Genomic DNA, 17501 nt, shown 5'->3' on the forward strand with positions numbered 1-17501 from the left:
ATTTTTGCTTTATGTTTCTTCATTCATTTTATTTGTTGTTTATTCTCTGTCTTGTTTCATAAAGGGTTTGCAGAAGCCAGTAATTGTTCTAATGGGAAATTAACAGGATATCTAGGCAGGATTTGGTGCAGTAAAAATCAGTGCTGTTAACATTGCATTCTATTTCTGATACCTGGACAGTAACAGGTTTGGCTGGACTGGAAAAATCAGCAGAAGCATCAACTAGATCAACATTCATACCTTTCTGAGATTATATCAAGTCAGCAGCTGGCTACAACCCACTTTGCATCCCCTCACCTTGCTATCTCCAACATGTCATTAGAAGCACTTTTTTTTTTTACATCTTTCTGGACTGGGTCAGGCCTTGCAACATGACAAAACCAGAGGCTGGGATAATTTCTCATGTCTTCTGAGAAGCAGGTTTTGTGTAGAGGAAAGGATTTGGAGTCAGACAGTTCAGGAGTCCCAAATCCAACTCTACCACCAAAAATTGAATGACCCAAGATTAGTCACTGCACTTCTCTTGGTTTATTTTTTCCATGTAAAGTGTGGGTTACAGTTCCTCTCTCTTAGGCTTGTGGTAAAGATTAATGAGACCAAGTGCTTGGTAGGGGAGGGGTTTGATAAATAGTAGTTATCATTATTGTCCCAGGAATGAAGAGCAAGTTATGTTTGGGGAAAAAAGTGCATTAAGCAAGTCTGTTGCTTGGGTTTTGTGTTGATGCATGTACATGTGTTTGCATGCATACACATGGTAACACATCTCCAGGTCCACCTAGTGTAGGGATTAAAAGAGTACAGGACTGTCTCCTCCTTTAAGTTTTTAAATATAAAATAGAACACATATACATCTATCTATCTATCTATATATATATAAAATTTAATAATTACAAAATGAACATTCATATTATTACCACCCAGGTTAAGAAATAGATCAGCATAGCACCCTGAAAGGCCTCCATTTCAACCTTAGGTGACTACTATCCTCTTTATGTACCTGTACTTATGTACATCCCTCCCTAAACAACATTGTTTCGTCTACTTTTGACATTTATATTAATCAAATCGTACTTTATCCTATCATCTTGTTTCCTTCAGTCAGCATTGCTTTGAAACTCATGTCACTGTGTTTAGCTCTAGTTTATTTCTTTTCAAGTTGCTTTATGAAAACACTGCAATATAAAAAATTATCCTTTCTACTGCTTGATAGATGTTTGGGTTGCCTCCAGTTTTTTTTGGCCGTTGTGTCATACAATACTATTTGCACGTTCTTGTCCATGTGAGTCATAGGATATGCATATCTTCAATTTTACCAAATAGTGCCAAACTTTTTCAGAGACTGTACTAATTTACACTCCCATCAGCTATGAATGAGTGTAGCAACACATCTTTGAAAAACACTGTCAGACCCTTTTCCCCCCTCCTAATCTGGGTGCGTGCCATTGTATCTCATAGTGACTTTATCTTATTTCGTGATTACGTATGAAGTTGAGCACCGCTTTATATCTTTGTTGGCCATTTGGATTTCCTCTTTAGTCAAGTGCTTGTTTAAATCTCCTGCCTTTAATTGATTTTAAAATGTCCTTTCAGACTGTCTCAGTATGTTCACCTATTCGTTGCAGGACAATCAGCCCGAAGATGCAGAAATTCAGGCAGGCTGAAATTCAAATGCAAAACGTCTGCCGCCTCAACTGTGGCAGATAACTAGTTGGTTTACCAAAGTAACAGGTACCTCGGATTTAGCCAGGATTGAGGAACAAGAAGACCAGAGCGGCCTGTCCGCCTTCCTCCTCGTAGGTGGCCGTGAAGGAGGGAACCTCTCCAGGGATCCTAGACACAAACAGACGCGTTCTCAAACGGAGAAGCCCGCTTAAATGCCAATTTCAAACTTCCAAGACCTGTCCTGACGGGTTTGCCCTTCCCCGTTTCTCATTGGTCACGAGTCAAAGGAAGAAACAATTTGATTGGTTCTTCCTTTCACTTCCTCATATTTTTAAGGACTTGGGCGGGGCCTGGCTGAGACGTCGTTGTCCATCATGGGAGAGGGCACTCTGAATGGTCCAGATACGGCAGGACCCCGCCCATGCCGTTCCCGAGGTTCAAACTTGGCGGCGGGAGGCACCGGGAGGAGCAGAGCGCAGATTGGCGGGGTCGGCGGAGCGTGAGTCTAGTCCTCCCCCACGCCCAATTCTCCCCAACCCGACTCTGCAAGGCTAGGGCTCCGGCCACTGCCACCCACACCAATCCCAGCTTTCCTTCCCGCAGCGGGAGGGAGTTGGTTCCTTCCCGAGGGGTAATGGGGGCAGGGAGGGTCTTCCCAGGTTGGCGGTGCGCACGCCCACCTGGAAGAAGCCGAAGGGTCCTGCCAGGTGGTGCCCAGGATAGGAGGAGGTGTTCCTCAACAGGGTGGGGTCCAGGTGTGTTCTACCGTACCTCATGCCAGCATTACCTGCATCATTCTGTCTAGTGGAGTCCGGCAGCTCCGTATAATCTGCGGCTGTAGCCCTGGCTGTTCTCTCTGAGCGAGCTTTCTGCACCCGCCCCAAGCAGCGAGTCTTACGGCTTGCCCACTTGAGATCTTGCTTCAGATGTTACCTCCTCCGTGCAGTCTGCTCTGACTACCCTGTAAAAAATTGCGCGCGCCCACACCTACACACACCAATTACCCTTACCTTATTCTGGTTTCTTTTTTTTTTTTTTTTTACCTCATAGCACAAATTACCTTATAACATATAATCTGTTTATTTCAATCATTCAGTCTCTCTTTATTAGCACCTACTATGTTCCAACCTTGTGCTTACACTACCGGTGGAGCAGATAATAAACAAATTTAGAAGAGAGTAGTCAGATAAGTATCACCTCCTGTTACAGTGAGTAGATCTGGTTTTTAATGTCCATCGTCAGACTGAACTTCCCAAGACCCATGTGGTGGCTGATCTTCACTTCCCTATTCCTGATATCTTGAGGGAGATCAGGATCTCTCACATCGGCAATAGCACATTTGACCTTCTCCTGTTTCCCTTCAGCCCCAGTGAGGAGATGCTGAAGTTCAAGTATGGGGCGCGGAATCTGCAGGATGCTGGTGCAGCCGATCCCATTGCCAGCCGGGCCTCCAGGCTGAATCATTTCTTCCAGGTAACAGGCTGCCAAGTCTGCTCACCTGTTTGTTTTCTTGGACCCTCTTTGTCACTTACCTTTACTTTTATAGGATTGAAGCTAATCTTGTAGGAGAAATTCCGTTTGGTGTTTCACATGTGCTGGTAGTATTGGAAAAGGGAACCGCTTTGCAGATGGTAGTAGATAACTAAACTTGGCCATGAAGTTTTTAATCATTTCTTATACTTTACACTTCTATACTAAAGTTTGTTCTTTTCTTAAAGAAAGAAAAACAAAGTACTCTTTTGACAAGAATTTCTGTAGGAGTAATCACATTTCTTTTTCATTCAAGAAATGTTTATTTTATAGATTAAAAAAAAACTTTGATAAATATCACATTTGTGAAACCCACATTCCTCTCAAGTTATAGAACATCTTCTTCACTCCAGAAATATTAAAACAATCAGGAGATTATTTCCAAGTAGATTTCTAATTCTTTTGTTCTGATGTAGATAAAACATTCTTGATGTAGAAATCCTTGTTTGACTGATGTATTCATAAGTCAGGGGGACAATATAGATAACAGTGAAGATTTAGGTTTGGATCCTGGCTCTAGTGCTTGTTAGCTGTGTTACCTTGGGTGAGTCAGTTGCCTTCTCTGAATCCATTTGCCAGTCTTTAAAGTAGAGGTTATAACACCTAATTTACAGGGTTATTATGAGGATTAAGTGAGATAATTCATGTAAGGCACTTAGCTCCTTGCTTGAGAAGCCAAGAGCTTGATCAGCCAATAGTTATAAAAGGTAACTATTGTTAATACTAAGTATGGATATAGTATTATAGTAATAATAAATATGTTCACTTAGCAGTAATTATATTTAGGAAGGTATTTATGTGAAGATGCTTGTATGCTGATAAATACTAGTATGTTTTTGATGACTTTTTTCCCAAAATATTGGTATTAGGGGATGTTCAGTCAGATCAGAATATAGACAAATTGAAAGCTTAGGTTGTTCTGAGGGGCTATCCCCATTGCCATTTTAGGTCATGAGATGCTTTTCACAAATGAATAGTCTGTCTCTACCATTCTCTGACTGGACCTTACCTTAGCTACTAATAACCTGTCACTAACCTTAACTGCCACTTTTTAGCCCCTTTATTGTTTTACTCCAAAACTTTTACAAGTTATTACAAAATTTACCAAGGACTTCTAATGTTCTGATTATGTAATACCTGTGGCTTCCAATGTGCTGGGTACAGAGCCAGCATGCTCCTGATTATCTCACTTCAGCCTCATAATTGAGGTAGCGCCTATTCTTATTTACATTTTAAATAGGAGGAGACTTCGAAGGAGGCAAGGACTTGCCCAGGATCATGCAGCTTGTAAATGGCAGAGCCAGGCACTCCATTTTTGGTCTAAGTCCAGAGGCTGGGCAGGTAGCCACTGGGCAACACTACCAGCATATATCAGAGTTTATTAAGTGTATCTTATACTTAAATGTCAGAACAACAAGAATTGTGGGTAAATTCTCAATTCATCTTTTTAAATGAATTCCTTCCTGTCCCCAGGAAAGCTATTATTTGCAAGTATAGCATACACCTTACATTCACCTAATGTAAACAGGGAAGGATACTGTTCTTTCCCCATCCACCACTGTTTTAATGAGGTTTAGAGTAGTGATTTTGTTTTCCATTTAGGTAAGTACTTTAGACTGGGCCTCAGTTTCTACTTAATAGTACTTCTCAAGTTCTCCGTCAGTGGTTAGCAGACTTTTAGATACTCGAGCCAGCAAAATCTAACAAATTTGCTGGGCCAACATGAGTTTGCCAGCTTTTTATTTTGCCAAGTAAGGGATGTAAAAAACCACACAGATATAAAGAAAAGCCTGTTATCCTCTGGCCCTTTTATATCATAAAGAAAGGACATTTTAAGAAACACCAAACATGTCAGAGGTCCTTTCAGAATAAAGGACCATTTTCAAATTGGAATATATTTAGCTTTATAAAAGAATCATCATGCAGCGTTCATTTTTTTCTCATTTCATGGCAGACTTGAAAACTGTTAAGAATCACTGCTTTATTTGGGAACTATTGCTGTAGTTAGTCTATGCTCATTAAAAACAGAAGAAACAAAGACTCATTATTTTTTGGAATAAGTGGCAGAACTGTAACCAGAGTGATAAATGTGGTGGCCTCGTGACCCAGTACTTCATAAACCTGGCGGAGGTTTGAATCTCTTGGGGAGCTTATAAGTAAAACAGATTCTAAGCTATAAACCAGAAAAGTCTAATGGAATAGATTGGGATTGGACCAGAGAAATCTTTTCTTATTTTTATTTTTTTGTTAAGTTCTCCAGGTGCTTCAAATGTAGCTGGTCTGTTTCTGTTATCCCTTGCTGTGTAGGAGACCTCTTGCAAAAGTTTAAAGCAACAATGATTTATGTTTTCTTATAATTCTGTGGGTTGTTTGGATTCAATTAGGCAGTTCTTTTGTTCCACCCTGTGAGGCCATACAGTTTGGAGCTTGTCTGGCACTGGAACTCCTGGGTGCTGGCTGGGACATCTTAGTCTTCTTTCACCTGACTTCGCTTGCCTATGACGTCTTACATTATTCAGTAATCTTACTCAGGGCTTGTAATTGTTTCTGTAAATAATTAATATTTTAGGCTTTGTGGGTAGTTGCAACTACTCAACTCTGCCACTGTAAGACAAAAGCATCCCTAGACAATATGTAAACGAACAGGTATAGCTGTGTTCCAATAAAACTTTATTTATAAGAATAGGCAGTGGGCCAGATTCACTCATGGGCTATAGTTTGCTAGCCCCAGGTTTTTTACATGGCTGCTGGCTTCCCATAAGAGCAAATGCAGGAGCTTCCAGGCTTCTTTAGGGTTCTGCCCTGACTGGTACTGTGTCACTTGTGTTACATTCTGTTGGTTGAAGCAAGTCACAGAGACAGCATAGATTCAAGGGGAAGGGAAATAGACTCTAGCTTTTGATGGGAGCAGTGGCAAGCGCTGACAGATTTAGAGGAATTGTTGGTGGCTGTCTTTGCAGGGAGACCTCTGCACATTCTGTGGCCTGGCATATCAGAATCATTGCTCTAGCCCAGTGGTTGCAAACGCATGTCCGTCCTTGGGGGTCAGAGCATAAATGAGTCAATAGGCCCGATAGACTGTAATGGGCTGGCACCTAGGCTCCTAATGGAGACTCCGAGGAGTCTCAGCTGCCCCTCAATATCACCAGGCAGGAATGTGGGGCAATGTTGCTAGATTCTCCAGTGTTTCAAATGAAGCCAGAAATCCCCCCCTTCTTATTTTTAGTGAAATCTGATTTTTCAACATTGGCAGATAATTCAAATTATTTTAAATACTACTCCGGGCCAAACAAAACATGTCTGTGGGCTAGATACAGTCTGCCAGTTTGCAACTGTTGCTCTAGATCATGAATAAATTCAGCTTTACGATAGTCACTCCATTCACACTACTCTAATTGTTCAAGTGAATTAAAGGAACTGAAGTCACATAGCAACCCTCTGGGCACACCTGAAAGAAATGGCCCACATTGTGTCCTACTGTAGAGACACGGACACATGTCAGAGCCAGCAGGGTCCAAAATAACTGTTCCTGTGCACCTCAGACTGTTAAGAATGGAAGGTCTTTTCTAACTAATGGCATGTTTGTGAAGTTTTTCTCCCCAGGTGCTGGTGAGAGAAACCCACGTAATGGAATGGAACAAGTAATAACTTAATGACTATCAATTGATGTCACTTTAAAGAAGGAAGCTACAGAATTGTGCTGTTAACGTTATGTCGTGAGCACTTAGTGGAGCTGGTGGCTTGCAATTTACTCTGTGTGGATGTTATTGATCAAAGCTTTTCATTATTGACAGTGTCTCCATCTGCTGTTTGCTGTTTTCAGGGGAAACCACTCTTCATGACTCAACAGCAGATGTCTCCTCTTTCCCGAGAAGGGGTATTAGATGCCCTCTTTGTTCTCTTTGAAGAATGCAGTCAGCCTGCTCTGATGAAGATTAAGCACGTGAGCAACTTTGTCTGCAAGTGTAAGTTTGGAGAACTTTTTCTGGAAAACTATCCAGCTAGAGAAAACTAGAAGGATGCCAGAGGCAGATGAGTTAGTGGTTGGCGGTAGTGGGTAAGAACTCAGCACTGGGTAAGACAGACCCAGTTTCAAGGTCAGATTCCATTTTTTGCAGTTGGGAGACGAGAAGTCTGGCTTCTCTGCTGCAAGTGATAGAAATTCAACTCAAACCAGCTTAGCCCAAAAAGTGGATTTGTGGCTCATGAAACCGAGAAATCCAGCAATGGGTCATCCTTTAGGCATGGCTGTTTCCACAGACTTAAATGATGTCCTCTGGCCCCAGGCTTACACTCACTCATGACCGATTATCCATTAGGCACAGTAGGAATAGTGTGCAGGGCCCACAGTAATTTTAATAAAATTGGATTTATTTTAATTAAATTTATTTTAAAATCTTACGGAAAAGTATGAATGTCATAATGTATAATGGTTCTGGATTGTACTCATCATTTTGCCAATGTAGTCATGTAATTTTTTATTTTTTATGGAGGAAGGGGCTGATAAAGGCAGAAGTGTGTAGGGCCTGTAAAGTCATAAATTGGCCCTGCTCGCCTTGTTCTTGACTTTGCTTGACTTCGTCCTAGTGGGGAAGTTGACTGCCTGTGCATCAGTTTTGTATTCTTTTACCTTACACCAGTGTGTTTTAGCTGGTGGTGATTTTTGCTCTCCAGGGACACTTGGCAATGTCTGGGGACATACTTGGTTGTTACAACTGAGAGGAAGGGTGCTACTGGCATCTAATGGGTAAATCCAGAGATGATGCTAAACATTATACAGTGCACAGGACAGTTCCCTGCAACATAGAATCATCTGGCCCCAAATTTCGGCAGTGCCAAGTCTGAGAAACTCTGTCCTACACAACTTTGCTGTGTAACTAAGTGCCCTGAACATAGTGACTTGAAACAATAATCATCGTATTACCTCCCGTGATTCTGTGGGCAGACTGGGCTCAGCTGATGACTCTTCTGTTCCATGTGGCTCTGGCCAACACCTTAGGCACTCAGGACTCTCTGGTCTGGGATGTCAGATGGCTGGCCCCACGTCTGGATGCCAGTGTGTTGCCTGGGAGGCTGGACCTTCCCCTTTCTCTGTGAAGTCTCAGGACCTCTTGATCTCTCTGGCTCCCCTGTCTCCATCAGGAGTCAGCCAACTACAGCCTGTGATGCCTGTTTTGTAAACAATGTTTCACTGGTACACAGCCATGCCCATTTGTTTATGTAATGCCTGTGACTGCTTTCACATTACAAGGGCATTTGAGCACTGGTGACTGAGACCATATAGTGTGTAAAGCCTAAAATGTTCACTGTCTGGTCCTTTAAGAAAAAGCCTGCTCACCCTGATCTACCTGGTCGCTTTAGCAGAGATGGCTGGACTTCTCATGTAGCAGCTTAGGGTTTCTAAAAGCACAAAAGTGGAAGCTGCCAGGTTTTATTAGGGCTTAGGCCTGGAAGGGACAAAGGATGTCTCTGGATGCAGTCTATTGTTGGAAGCAAGTCACAGGGCCTCCCAGATTCCATGTGCCAGGGAGCTACACAAGGGCATGAATTCTAGAAGGCGTGGGGCATTGGAGCCTAACTACCATGCCCTGCCCACATTTATCCCTCACTGTCTATGTTAATACAATCCCAGGGAAGATTCTAATTGGCTCTGCTTTGGGTCACTTGCCTACCACTTGATCAGTCACTGGGCCAGGATGGGAAGTATCGTGCTCAGCCTCATCTGGGCACCCAGGGGTTCAGGGCACTGTGATTACTGAGGCCTCGTGGAATGGGGAATGTGCAAGAGCCCAAGGTGGCTGGGAGATAAAATCAATGTGTGTTGGCTACCGTGACCTTCAGTATTTATATGTACCTTGTCCTCAGTTTCCTCATCTGCTAAATGCGGAAAATGCACATCTAATAAGGCTGTGTGGGGATTAAATGAGTTAGAGACATTTAGTAAATTCCTCCCCAAAATGATAGCTGTAAACCTCAACATATATTTCATATATTGTGTATCTTTAACTTTGAAATGTAGTTGGGGTATTTGTTCATTATTCTGTATTTGAATAAACCCCCACCTTATTTTCTTGACTATTTAAATTCTTAAATGAGAGTGGGAGGGGAAGGGAGGTCATGTGACAGACTAATTTACTGAGCCATCTACAGGCACCTTAATTAGGATTGAATATGCCTTCTGGCTACATTAAAGCAGTGGCTCTTCAAACTCAGTCAGTAATCAAGGGCTAGGTTTAGTGAAATACAGCTTTTTCTAATAGAATTCTTTTCCAGGGAACTGTTTCATATTTTTGAAGATGCTTCCTGGAGAGTACGGTTGAGAGACACTGATTGAAAAAGAGTGATTGCATTAGTTTTTTTTTTTTTTCACTTATGAGTTTCTATTTTGGAATGTAAACTTCACTGCCACAGGAAGAAGGGTCTAACAGCCACTGTTGCATAAGTTTCTTGAATCTTGTCCTAGAGATGAAGATTGTCTTTGGGGACTGTTAGAGGGAATGAGACAGAGAGTAGTGCTCTGAAGTGGCGTCCCTAGCTTGGGCCAGGAGGGGACAGGGAACTGGCATCTGGTAATCAGGGAAGGGATTTTTGTTTCTTAATTGATGTTCTGTACCTCAAACAGTATCTAGCACAAAGTACATACTTGATAAATATTGGTTGAATGATTGTATTGCTGAGTGAACAAAGATATGGTAAAACCTTAAGCATAATATCATGTGTAAAAAATAGACAGCAAGTGTGATCTTAAAAAATGCATAAAAAGTGTTGATAATTGTTGAAGCTGGGCTGTTGCTGGTGATTTGACAGTAGCTGAAATTCTACCTTCTTTCAAGTACATTCGCTGTTCGCAAAAGCATCTACATTTTTACAACTGTAGCACTTATGGGCAAATTGTAACTAAGTTTTTACCCCCTCATTTTAAGTGTAATACAAAGTAAAACATAAAAGTGAGAGAAAATGCCTCAAAATCTTTACTTGTCTGAGATAACTACTCTTAACAGTTTGGTGCATAGCATTGCAGTTTTTTTTGTCCTTGTAAAATATTTATTGTAGAAAATTTCAAACACATCTAAAGGTGCAAAAAATAGTATAATGAACCCGTGGGTACCAATCAACTAACTCTAGTAATTATCAAACCTTTTCAGTGCATGTTCTAACATTACTCTTGTTTAGTTTTACACAAAATGGATCATATGTGTGTTTTGCCACTAGCTTTGTTCCCTTAGCAATGTGCAATTGACCTTTGAAACGAGTTTGAACTGCACAGGTCCACTTATATGCGATTTTGTTCAAGAAATATATGGGAGAATTTTATTTGGAGGTTTGTGACAATTTGAAAAAAACATTTTCTTTTTCTCTAGCTTCCTTTATTGCAATCATACAGTATAAAATATGCGTAACATACAAAATACATGTTTGTTGTCGGTAAGACTTCCAGTCAACAGTAGGTTATGAGTAGTTAAGTTTCTGGGGAGTCCGAAGTTATACACGGATTTTCAACTGCGCCAGGATGGACACGCCTAACCATCGTGTTGTTCACAGGTCAGTTGTATTTACTCAACAAATATTTATGGAGCACTTACTATGTGCCAGGTTCTGTTTCAGGAACTGGGTTTACAGTAGTCAAAGCAGACAAAATGCTCTGCCTTTAAAGAAGACACATTCTAGTGGAGATTCTGGTACCACATGATTTTAAACAGGTGTTACAAGCAGTGCTCACCATGAGCATCTTTTATGTATTTTTTTGAGCCTTTGCTAGTGTTTCTATGAAGGATGAATTCCTAGAAGTTGACACATTGGATTTCTGAGTTTCAAAAAAGGAAGCATTACATTCAGCTGTTGTTGGCTGTTGCTCCTGGGTTCCAGTGTTTATCTGGCAAGGTTGTTCTTTGACTGCATTTTCATCACAGTGCTTAGGGTCTTTATCGCCTCTTCAATATTCAGGACCTGCTGGCTCATAAATGCATAAATGGCATAACCAATGTGCGCAGGATGAAGGGTAATGTGGTTTTGGAGTCACAGTAGCTGCTGGTATAGACAGAAGTTGTGGCTTTTTTTTTTTAATAGTTGTAGAGTTAAGTATAGTATTTCACCTGTTCACCTTAATCAAAGCTTTTGGGAAAAAGACATTGAGATTCAGAATGGTTTCTCACAACTGTGAGAGTATTGCAGTGGTTTGGCCCATAAGCAGTTTGTTTCTTTGTATGATTGAGAGTGCCTGGTGGTTGCCAGCGACAGACCTAGACGTAAGCTGGACAAATGCTGTAAGCAACTTGGGGCCCAAGGCCTAACAGAGAATCAAGGGAGGTCAGCCTTCTGTGCAAGCAGTAATGAAATCTGATTCAACCCAGAAAGTTGTAAGCCAGCAGATTTGGAGAATCATAATTCAAAACTCAAACACTTGATCTGAAAGAAACTTGGAAAAGGACAGGGAAGAAAGCTGTGGCTTGGCACAGTGACGTCAGAGCAAAAGGAAAATATCAGGCAGCTTTCAGTTTTGCTTCTGCGTGGAATTCTCGGTGAAGGCACCCTAGATTTATGTTTTGCAACAGTCACAGTGAATTCATGTGGATCTACCCACATCACTCCTGCCTGATTTCCCCACAGGACAAAAGGTAGGTGTTTTCAGGATGACTAGCTGAAGTGAGAGGTGTGGTCTGTGGGTGGGAAGATCCTCAGTGCAGTGGAGTTCCTGTATGTGCCTTAGATCCAAACGAATTCAACTCTACCCATGCGACAAAGAAAGGGGGTGGGTAAGAACAATTAAAATTACACTGGCCACTTCATCAGTAGGCCACTCAACAACTACAGGTATGAAATGGCTTTTCCCCTTGTGGGATTCCTTCCCTCTCATTATGTGAGCAGCCTGCCAGGCTGAGTGGTAAGTCCAGAGTGTAGCTCCCAACTCTATCTGATGCCCAACCACAGAAACCGTGATATGTTCCAGTGCCAGGAGGACTCCAGTGTCCCTGCGGGATTCCAGGAGTCTCTTGGGCTTCAAGCTGGCATCTTTCTGAGGGATTTTCCAGGATGCTTTTGATCATGTGTTTCTGTTGTCTTCCTTTGGAGCATAACTGGTATACGATGCAGTTTCCCTATAACGTGCAGGGTTGAATTTTGCGGTCCGTCCAAGTTGCTCTGCACCTTTTCTCCAGATCACTGGAGTCAGTTACCTATCCAGTGATGCCCAGCTTAGTGCTCTTAGAGTGTTAATATGTGTATGTTAGGTTCCAAATCCGCCATCCTTATAGTCCGTACCTCATCCATTAAGGATCTCCACCTGTTGTGGACTGAATGTTGGGGTCATCCCCCTGACCCCAAATTCATATGCTGAGGTTCTAACTTCCAGTGTAGTGGTATTTGAAGGTGGAGCCTCTGGGAGGTAATTCAGTTTAGATGAAAGCATGAGGGTGAGACCCCATGATGGAATTAGTGTCCTTACAAGAAGAGGAAGGAAGACCAGGGCTCCCTCTCTCCCCCACGTGAGGACGCAGTGAGAAGGTGGCCGTCTGTAAGCCAGGAAGTTGGTTCTCAGCAGGAACTCAGTCTGCTGGCACCTTGATCTTGGACTTCCCAGCCTCCAGAACTATGAGAAATGCCTATTGTTTAAGTTACCTCTGCTATAGTATTTTGTTTTATAGCAGCCTGAGCAGACTAAGACAACGGCTGAGAGATTGCATTTGGAAAAGAAATAAGACTATAGGCTAAGAAACAAGATAGTGTTGTAAACCCTTCCAGAAGTGTGACATGTCAGCTTTGCAGAGCAAATGTCAGGGCTCCATTTGGTTCCTTGGGCAATTTTTTTTTTTTTTATGGTAGCACTGCTACCTATTAAGGCAAGGCAGGTATTACTGATATAATCCAAGGGAGATAAAACTTGGGCTAGTGGGGTAAAACTGAACAGGACACGTAATCAGTATGGAATGATCTGGAAATGAACTCCAGAGTTGATTAAGATGGGAATCATTTTGCTTACATCACATTATAAACCAGGCTAAATGCTGATAAGCATGTTTGACCAAACACTGCCCTGCAGCCTTCAGAGAGGAGGAAAGAAAAGCATGATTTATATATTCTTCTATTTTCTCAGTCTACAGGATTCAAATTAGAGCTACCATGGAAACTGTGCTTTGAAATTTCTGGAGCCCTTAATTTTAACTTAACATATAAAAACACTTTTATGCTGATTTTATAATTATTCATGACAGATGAGAAAGTGACTAAATGTCTTTTGACAGTGAGGGAAGACATAAGAACACTTTTTTTTCTTTCTTTCTTTTGCTTTCATAAAGATGCTTGTATTGGAAGTGCTTTATTTACCCGGGAGTAACTCTTCCATCTTTTGCAGATTCTGACACCATAGCTCAGTTACAGGGGCTCCAGCCTTCAGCAAAGGACTTTGAAGTCAGAAGTCTTGTAGGTTGTGGTCACTTTGCCGAAGTGCGGGTGGTAAGCGAGAGAGCAACTGGGGACATCTATGCCATGAAAGTCATGAAGAAGAAGGCCTTGCTGGCTCAGGAGCAGGTAGGGGTGCTTTAAACTCATGCCCTTTCCCCTTTCTGTACCGAGTGTTCCCTGCTGAGACGATAAACTGAATTGACATCTGGGATTAAGCACATTCTCTGTGACTTTATGGTTAATTACGGTTCCCCGGGCAAAAGGGTCTTTCATTCTCAGCTCTCTTCTGAACTGGTATTGACTCATTTTGAAGGTTTACAAGCTCCTCTAGATTTCTGTATCATGTTTCAGTAGTTGTCTTCTCTTCCGAATCAACTTGGCCTTTTAACTAAAAAATTTAAGATGATCTTTCATGCTCATCATCTGGGGATTCAGAGATCTGCATATTGTGGGGTGAGTCAGATAGCATTTGCTTTGGTACACATCTTATATATTTGTGTTGTGGGCATGTGTACTTGATTTTAAAACAGGCCTTTGAAGAAACTGAAGAAAATTGTTATGTGGCTAGGGAGTTGCTTATTTGAGAGCAAGTAAGAAGTTATCTTTCCAATTGTAGTATTTTTCTTTCTTTTAAGCAAGGCTGCTGCTCCAGACATATTGATTCATTTGCTGTATATCTAGAGAGACGCCATCAGCCTTGGCGTTCCGAGAGTAATTTATTAGTTACAGATGTTCGAGTGCACATCATGTGTCCGATAATGTGCCCAGCTCCGTGGGAAGCTGGCAGCAGGATTTAAAGTTCCATGGCTGTTAGTTTCAGAGTTTAAAATCAACCTCGGAAAGCAGAAGCAAAATGCAGATATATATATAAAGCAGGCACTTACCAGCTAAAGCATCACAGAAGGGAGAGCTGTTAGCAAATTCACCAGTGATGGAGTCTGGGGAGATGTGGGTGAGCCATGGACATTTAGGGGAAGTTCACACTGCTGAGAAGGAATGTAGGTTCTGGGCAGAGTAGTGAAGAGAATGTGCGAGGTGGAAGTGTGATGTGTGTGACATTCTGGAGATTTGAGTACTAGAATGCTATACAGATGTGTGTGTGTGTGTGTGTGTGTGTGTGTGTGTGTTAGTGGTTTAGAACAAACAGACTGGGAAATGGGGAGAAACGAGGACATTTGGGTGGGAAAGGAGTAATTGCTGGGAAATCTCAAGCACGTTTTTTTTATTGTGGAAAAATATACATAACATAACTTTACCATTTTAACCATTTTTGAAATATAATTCATTGGTATTAAATGCATTCATGATGTTGTGCAACCCCAACCACTGACCATTTCTAGAACTTCTCATCATCCCAAATACACTCTATACCTATTAAACAGTAACTCCCCATTCCCCAAAACCATTTTTTTGGAATGGCAGTTTAATTTGTGAGACAGTTTGGGATCATTTAGACTTTTGGAAGGTGGGAGTCAGGACCAGAGTCTGAGGACTTCTGTGACTTTGTGTGGCCTCCAGTCAAAGAAGCGGTGGAAGGCAGGGAGCTGCTTGTCTGAGTCCAAGAGTGATGTAGCCCGTGTTTAGGAACGAAATGTGAACAACTTCAAAGAAAGGAAAAAATGACAGGATGTTGCAGATGATTTGGAAAGGAGGAGTGGAAGATGCTCACTCTGACTCCCAACACCTAAGCAGCCATAGATCATCAGTACACACTCACTGAGCACCTGTCATGTTTATTGCATTACTAGGTCCTTGGGAAGAGGCATTAGATGTAGCCCCAATCTTGCACCGCTTGTATTTTAGATGGCAAATAGTGCATGTAAAAAGAAAATAATCCAACAGATCACCCTGCAGGCAAGCCATAAAGATGTTCACATAGGTGTGCCTTCCTCCAGGTAAATGCCCGGAGGTGACCCCATGTGGGGGTGGGGGGCTGGGTGTCTTTAAAATCATACACATACCAGAGCTAATTAAGGCCAGCCCCCATTACTAAAGAGGGGGAATATAAAGAAAAGTAAGGTCCTTGACTGAGCCATGGCAAGACTTTGGAATTTAAGGGCATGAGAAGAGAGAAGCCAGCACAGGGAGTGAGTGATAGGAAATGCCAGAGAGGAGGTAAGCAGAGGTGACATCCTGCAGGCAAGCCCTGTCACCTAGCGGAGGCCTGCACACCCGCCCAGAGCTGTGTGAGGTCCTCAGAGACTATTTATTTTAATGTAAGCTTTAGAGGTCAGACAAAAAGCTGATGGTGAGCAAGTAAAAGCGTAGACTCTTCAGTTCAGCCAACTTTGACTGAACACCTTTTATGTGCCAGGAAAAAAGAAGGATCAGCAAGTTGAGTGCCTTAGATTACAGGGGTTAGATTGATGTTTCCCAAATGTGTTAAATGTACCACTGGTATGAAAGATGATTTGAGATAGTGCATGGAGCACGGACAAAACTAGCCAAGTTGACATGTAAAATTATCTCATATGGTATAAATAGCTTCTTATCCCTGAGCCATTTGAAAATAAGTTGCTAGCCTGCTGCCTCATTACCTCTAAATACTTCAGTGTGCATTTCCTACAGTAAGGATGTTCTCTTATGAACCACAATGAAACATCAAAATTAGGAAATTAGCAATGATACATTACTACCATCTGATCTCAGACCCATTCATGTTTCATCAATTGTTCTATGGCCTTTAGAATAAAAGGATCCAGTTCAGGATCACACGTGGCTTTAGTCCTGTCTTTTTAGTCTTTTTCAATCTGGAATAATTCCTTAATTTTTCCTGGACTCACATGATCTTGGCAGTTCTGAAGATAATTGGTATTTTGTAAGATTTTCATTTGTCTGATGTTGCTCATGTTTAGATTAGGTTATAGATCTTTGGCAGGAATATCACTGATGACATGCTCGATTTTTCTCACTGCATCCAACAGGTGATTTAATTTCAGGTTGTTACAGTTCTGATGATGTTCATTTTAGTTATCTGCCATGCACACACACACTTAATTCCTAATAACAAGTGTTTCTTTTTCCTCCAGGTTTCATTTTTTGAGGAGGAACAGAACATATTATCCCAGAGCACAAGTTCCTGGATTCCCCAGTTACAGTACGCCTTTCAGGACAAAAATAACCTTTATCTGGTGAGTCTATACCCATCTCTCTGGAATTAGTCCTGTTCACTGATATTCAGATATCACATTTGTAGAACTGACTGGTTCTTCCCAGTTCGGTCCATGACACCTCTCATTCATTCAGTTGTTTTCTTGACTTTCAGCTGTCTTCCTGTTCTTGCTCTAAAGATAAAGCGTTGGCCCATTTGGAAATATCCCCATTTATTGTTGAGTATTATAGTTGTGGCTTGAAGGGCAATAGTGAGAAGTCATTTATTTGGGAATAGTCTGATAATACCTTTAATGGAATCTTGCTTTAAATTTTTAAAAATTGTATAATTGACATAAACCATATTAGTTTCAAGTGTACAGCATAATGATTTGATATTTGTATATATTGCAAAATGATCACAGTAAGTCTAGTTAACATCATTAAAAATTTTAATTTTTAAAAATGGAGATAACGCATGGTTACTATAAGAAAATGCAAACACTGCAGAACTGTATGAGACAGAAGGGAAAGTTCTCTCTCCCTTTTTTCTAATCTCTTTCCCTAGTAGAGAAATAATAATTAATGGTTATGTATATATATTCTTCTTGACCCTTATCTATGCCTTGCAGAAAAAAATTTCTATGTCCATATTTACAGTACATGTATATAGTTTGTTTTACAAAAATGACATATCACTCTGCAATTCTGCTTGCTTTTTGCCTTTCAACAATTTATCCCGGGCATATTTCCCTGTCAATAATACACATCTGCCTCATTCTTTGAACGGTGCCCCAGTAGACCTGATGTACAGGCAACAT

General features: G+C 41.4%; 1 protein-coding gene across 12 annotated transcripts in view; it reads left to right on the forward strand.

Moving 5' to 3' along the window:
- The first annotated feature begins 2037 nt into the window (after positions 1–2037).
- CIT (citron rho-interacting serine/threonine kinase) overlaps positions 2038–17501 on the forward strand; it is a 150166-nt gene continuing 134702 nt past the window's right edge. For 6 of the 12 annotated variants that reach the window (XM_036929386.2, XM_036929387.2, XM_036929390.2 and 3 more), the window contains exons 1-5: positions 2039–2161; positions 3027–3135; positions 7016–7157; positions 13541–13716; positions 16620–16721. In XM_036929386.2, the coding sequence (XP_036785281.1) occupies positions 3040–3135; positions 7016–7157; positions 13541–13716; positions 16620–16721 (516 nt within the window). In that variant the 5' untranslated portion in view covers positions 2039–2161; positions 3027–3039. Of the gene's footprint in view, positions 2162–3026; positions 3136–7015; positions 7158–13540; positions 13717–16619; positions 16722–17501 lie in introns of all 12 variants that reach the window. The other 6 variants (XM_036929395.2, XM_036929392.2, XM_036929393.2 and 3 more) reach the window with 3 other exon arrangements.

The sequence above is a fragment of the Manis pentadactyla genome, chromosome 14 (genome assembly GCF_030020395.1).
Source record: "Manis pentadactyla isolate mManPen7 chromosome 14, mManPen7.hap1, whole genome shotgun sequence".
In the NCBI taxonomy this organism is placed as follows: domain Eukaryota; kingdom Metazoa; phylum Chordata; class Mammalia; order Pholidota; family Manidae; genus Manis; species Manis pentadactyla.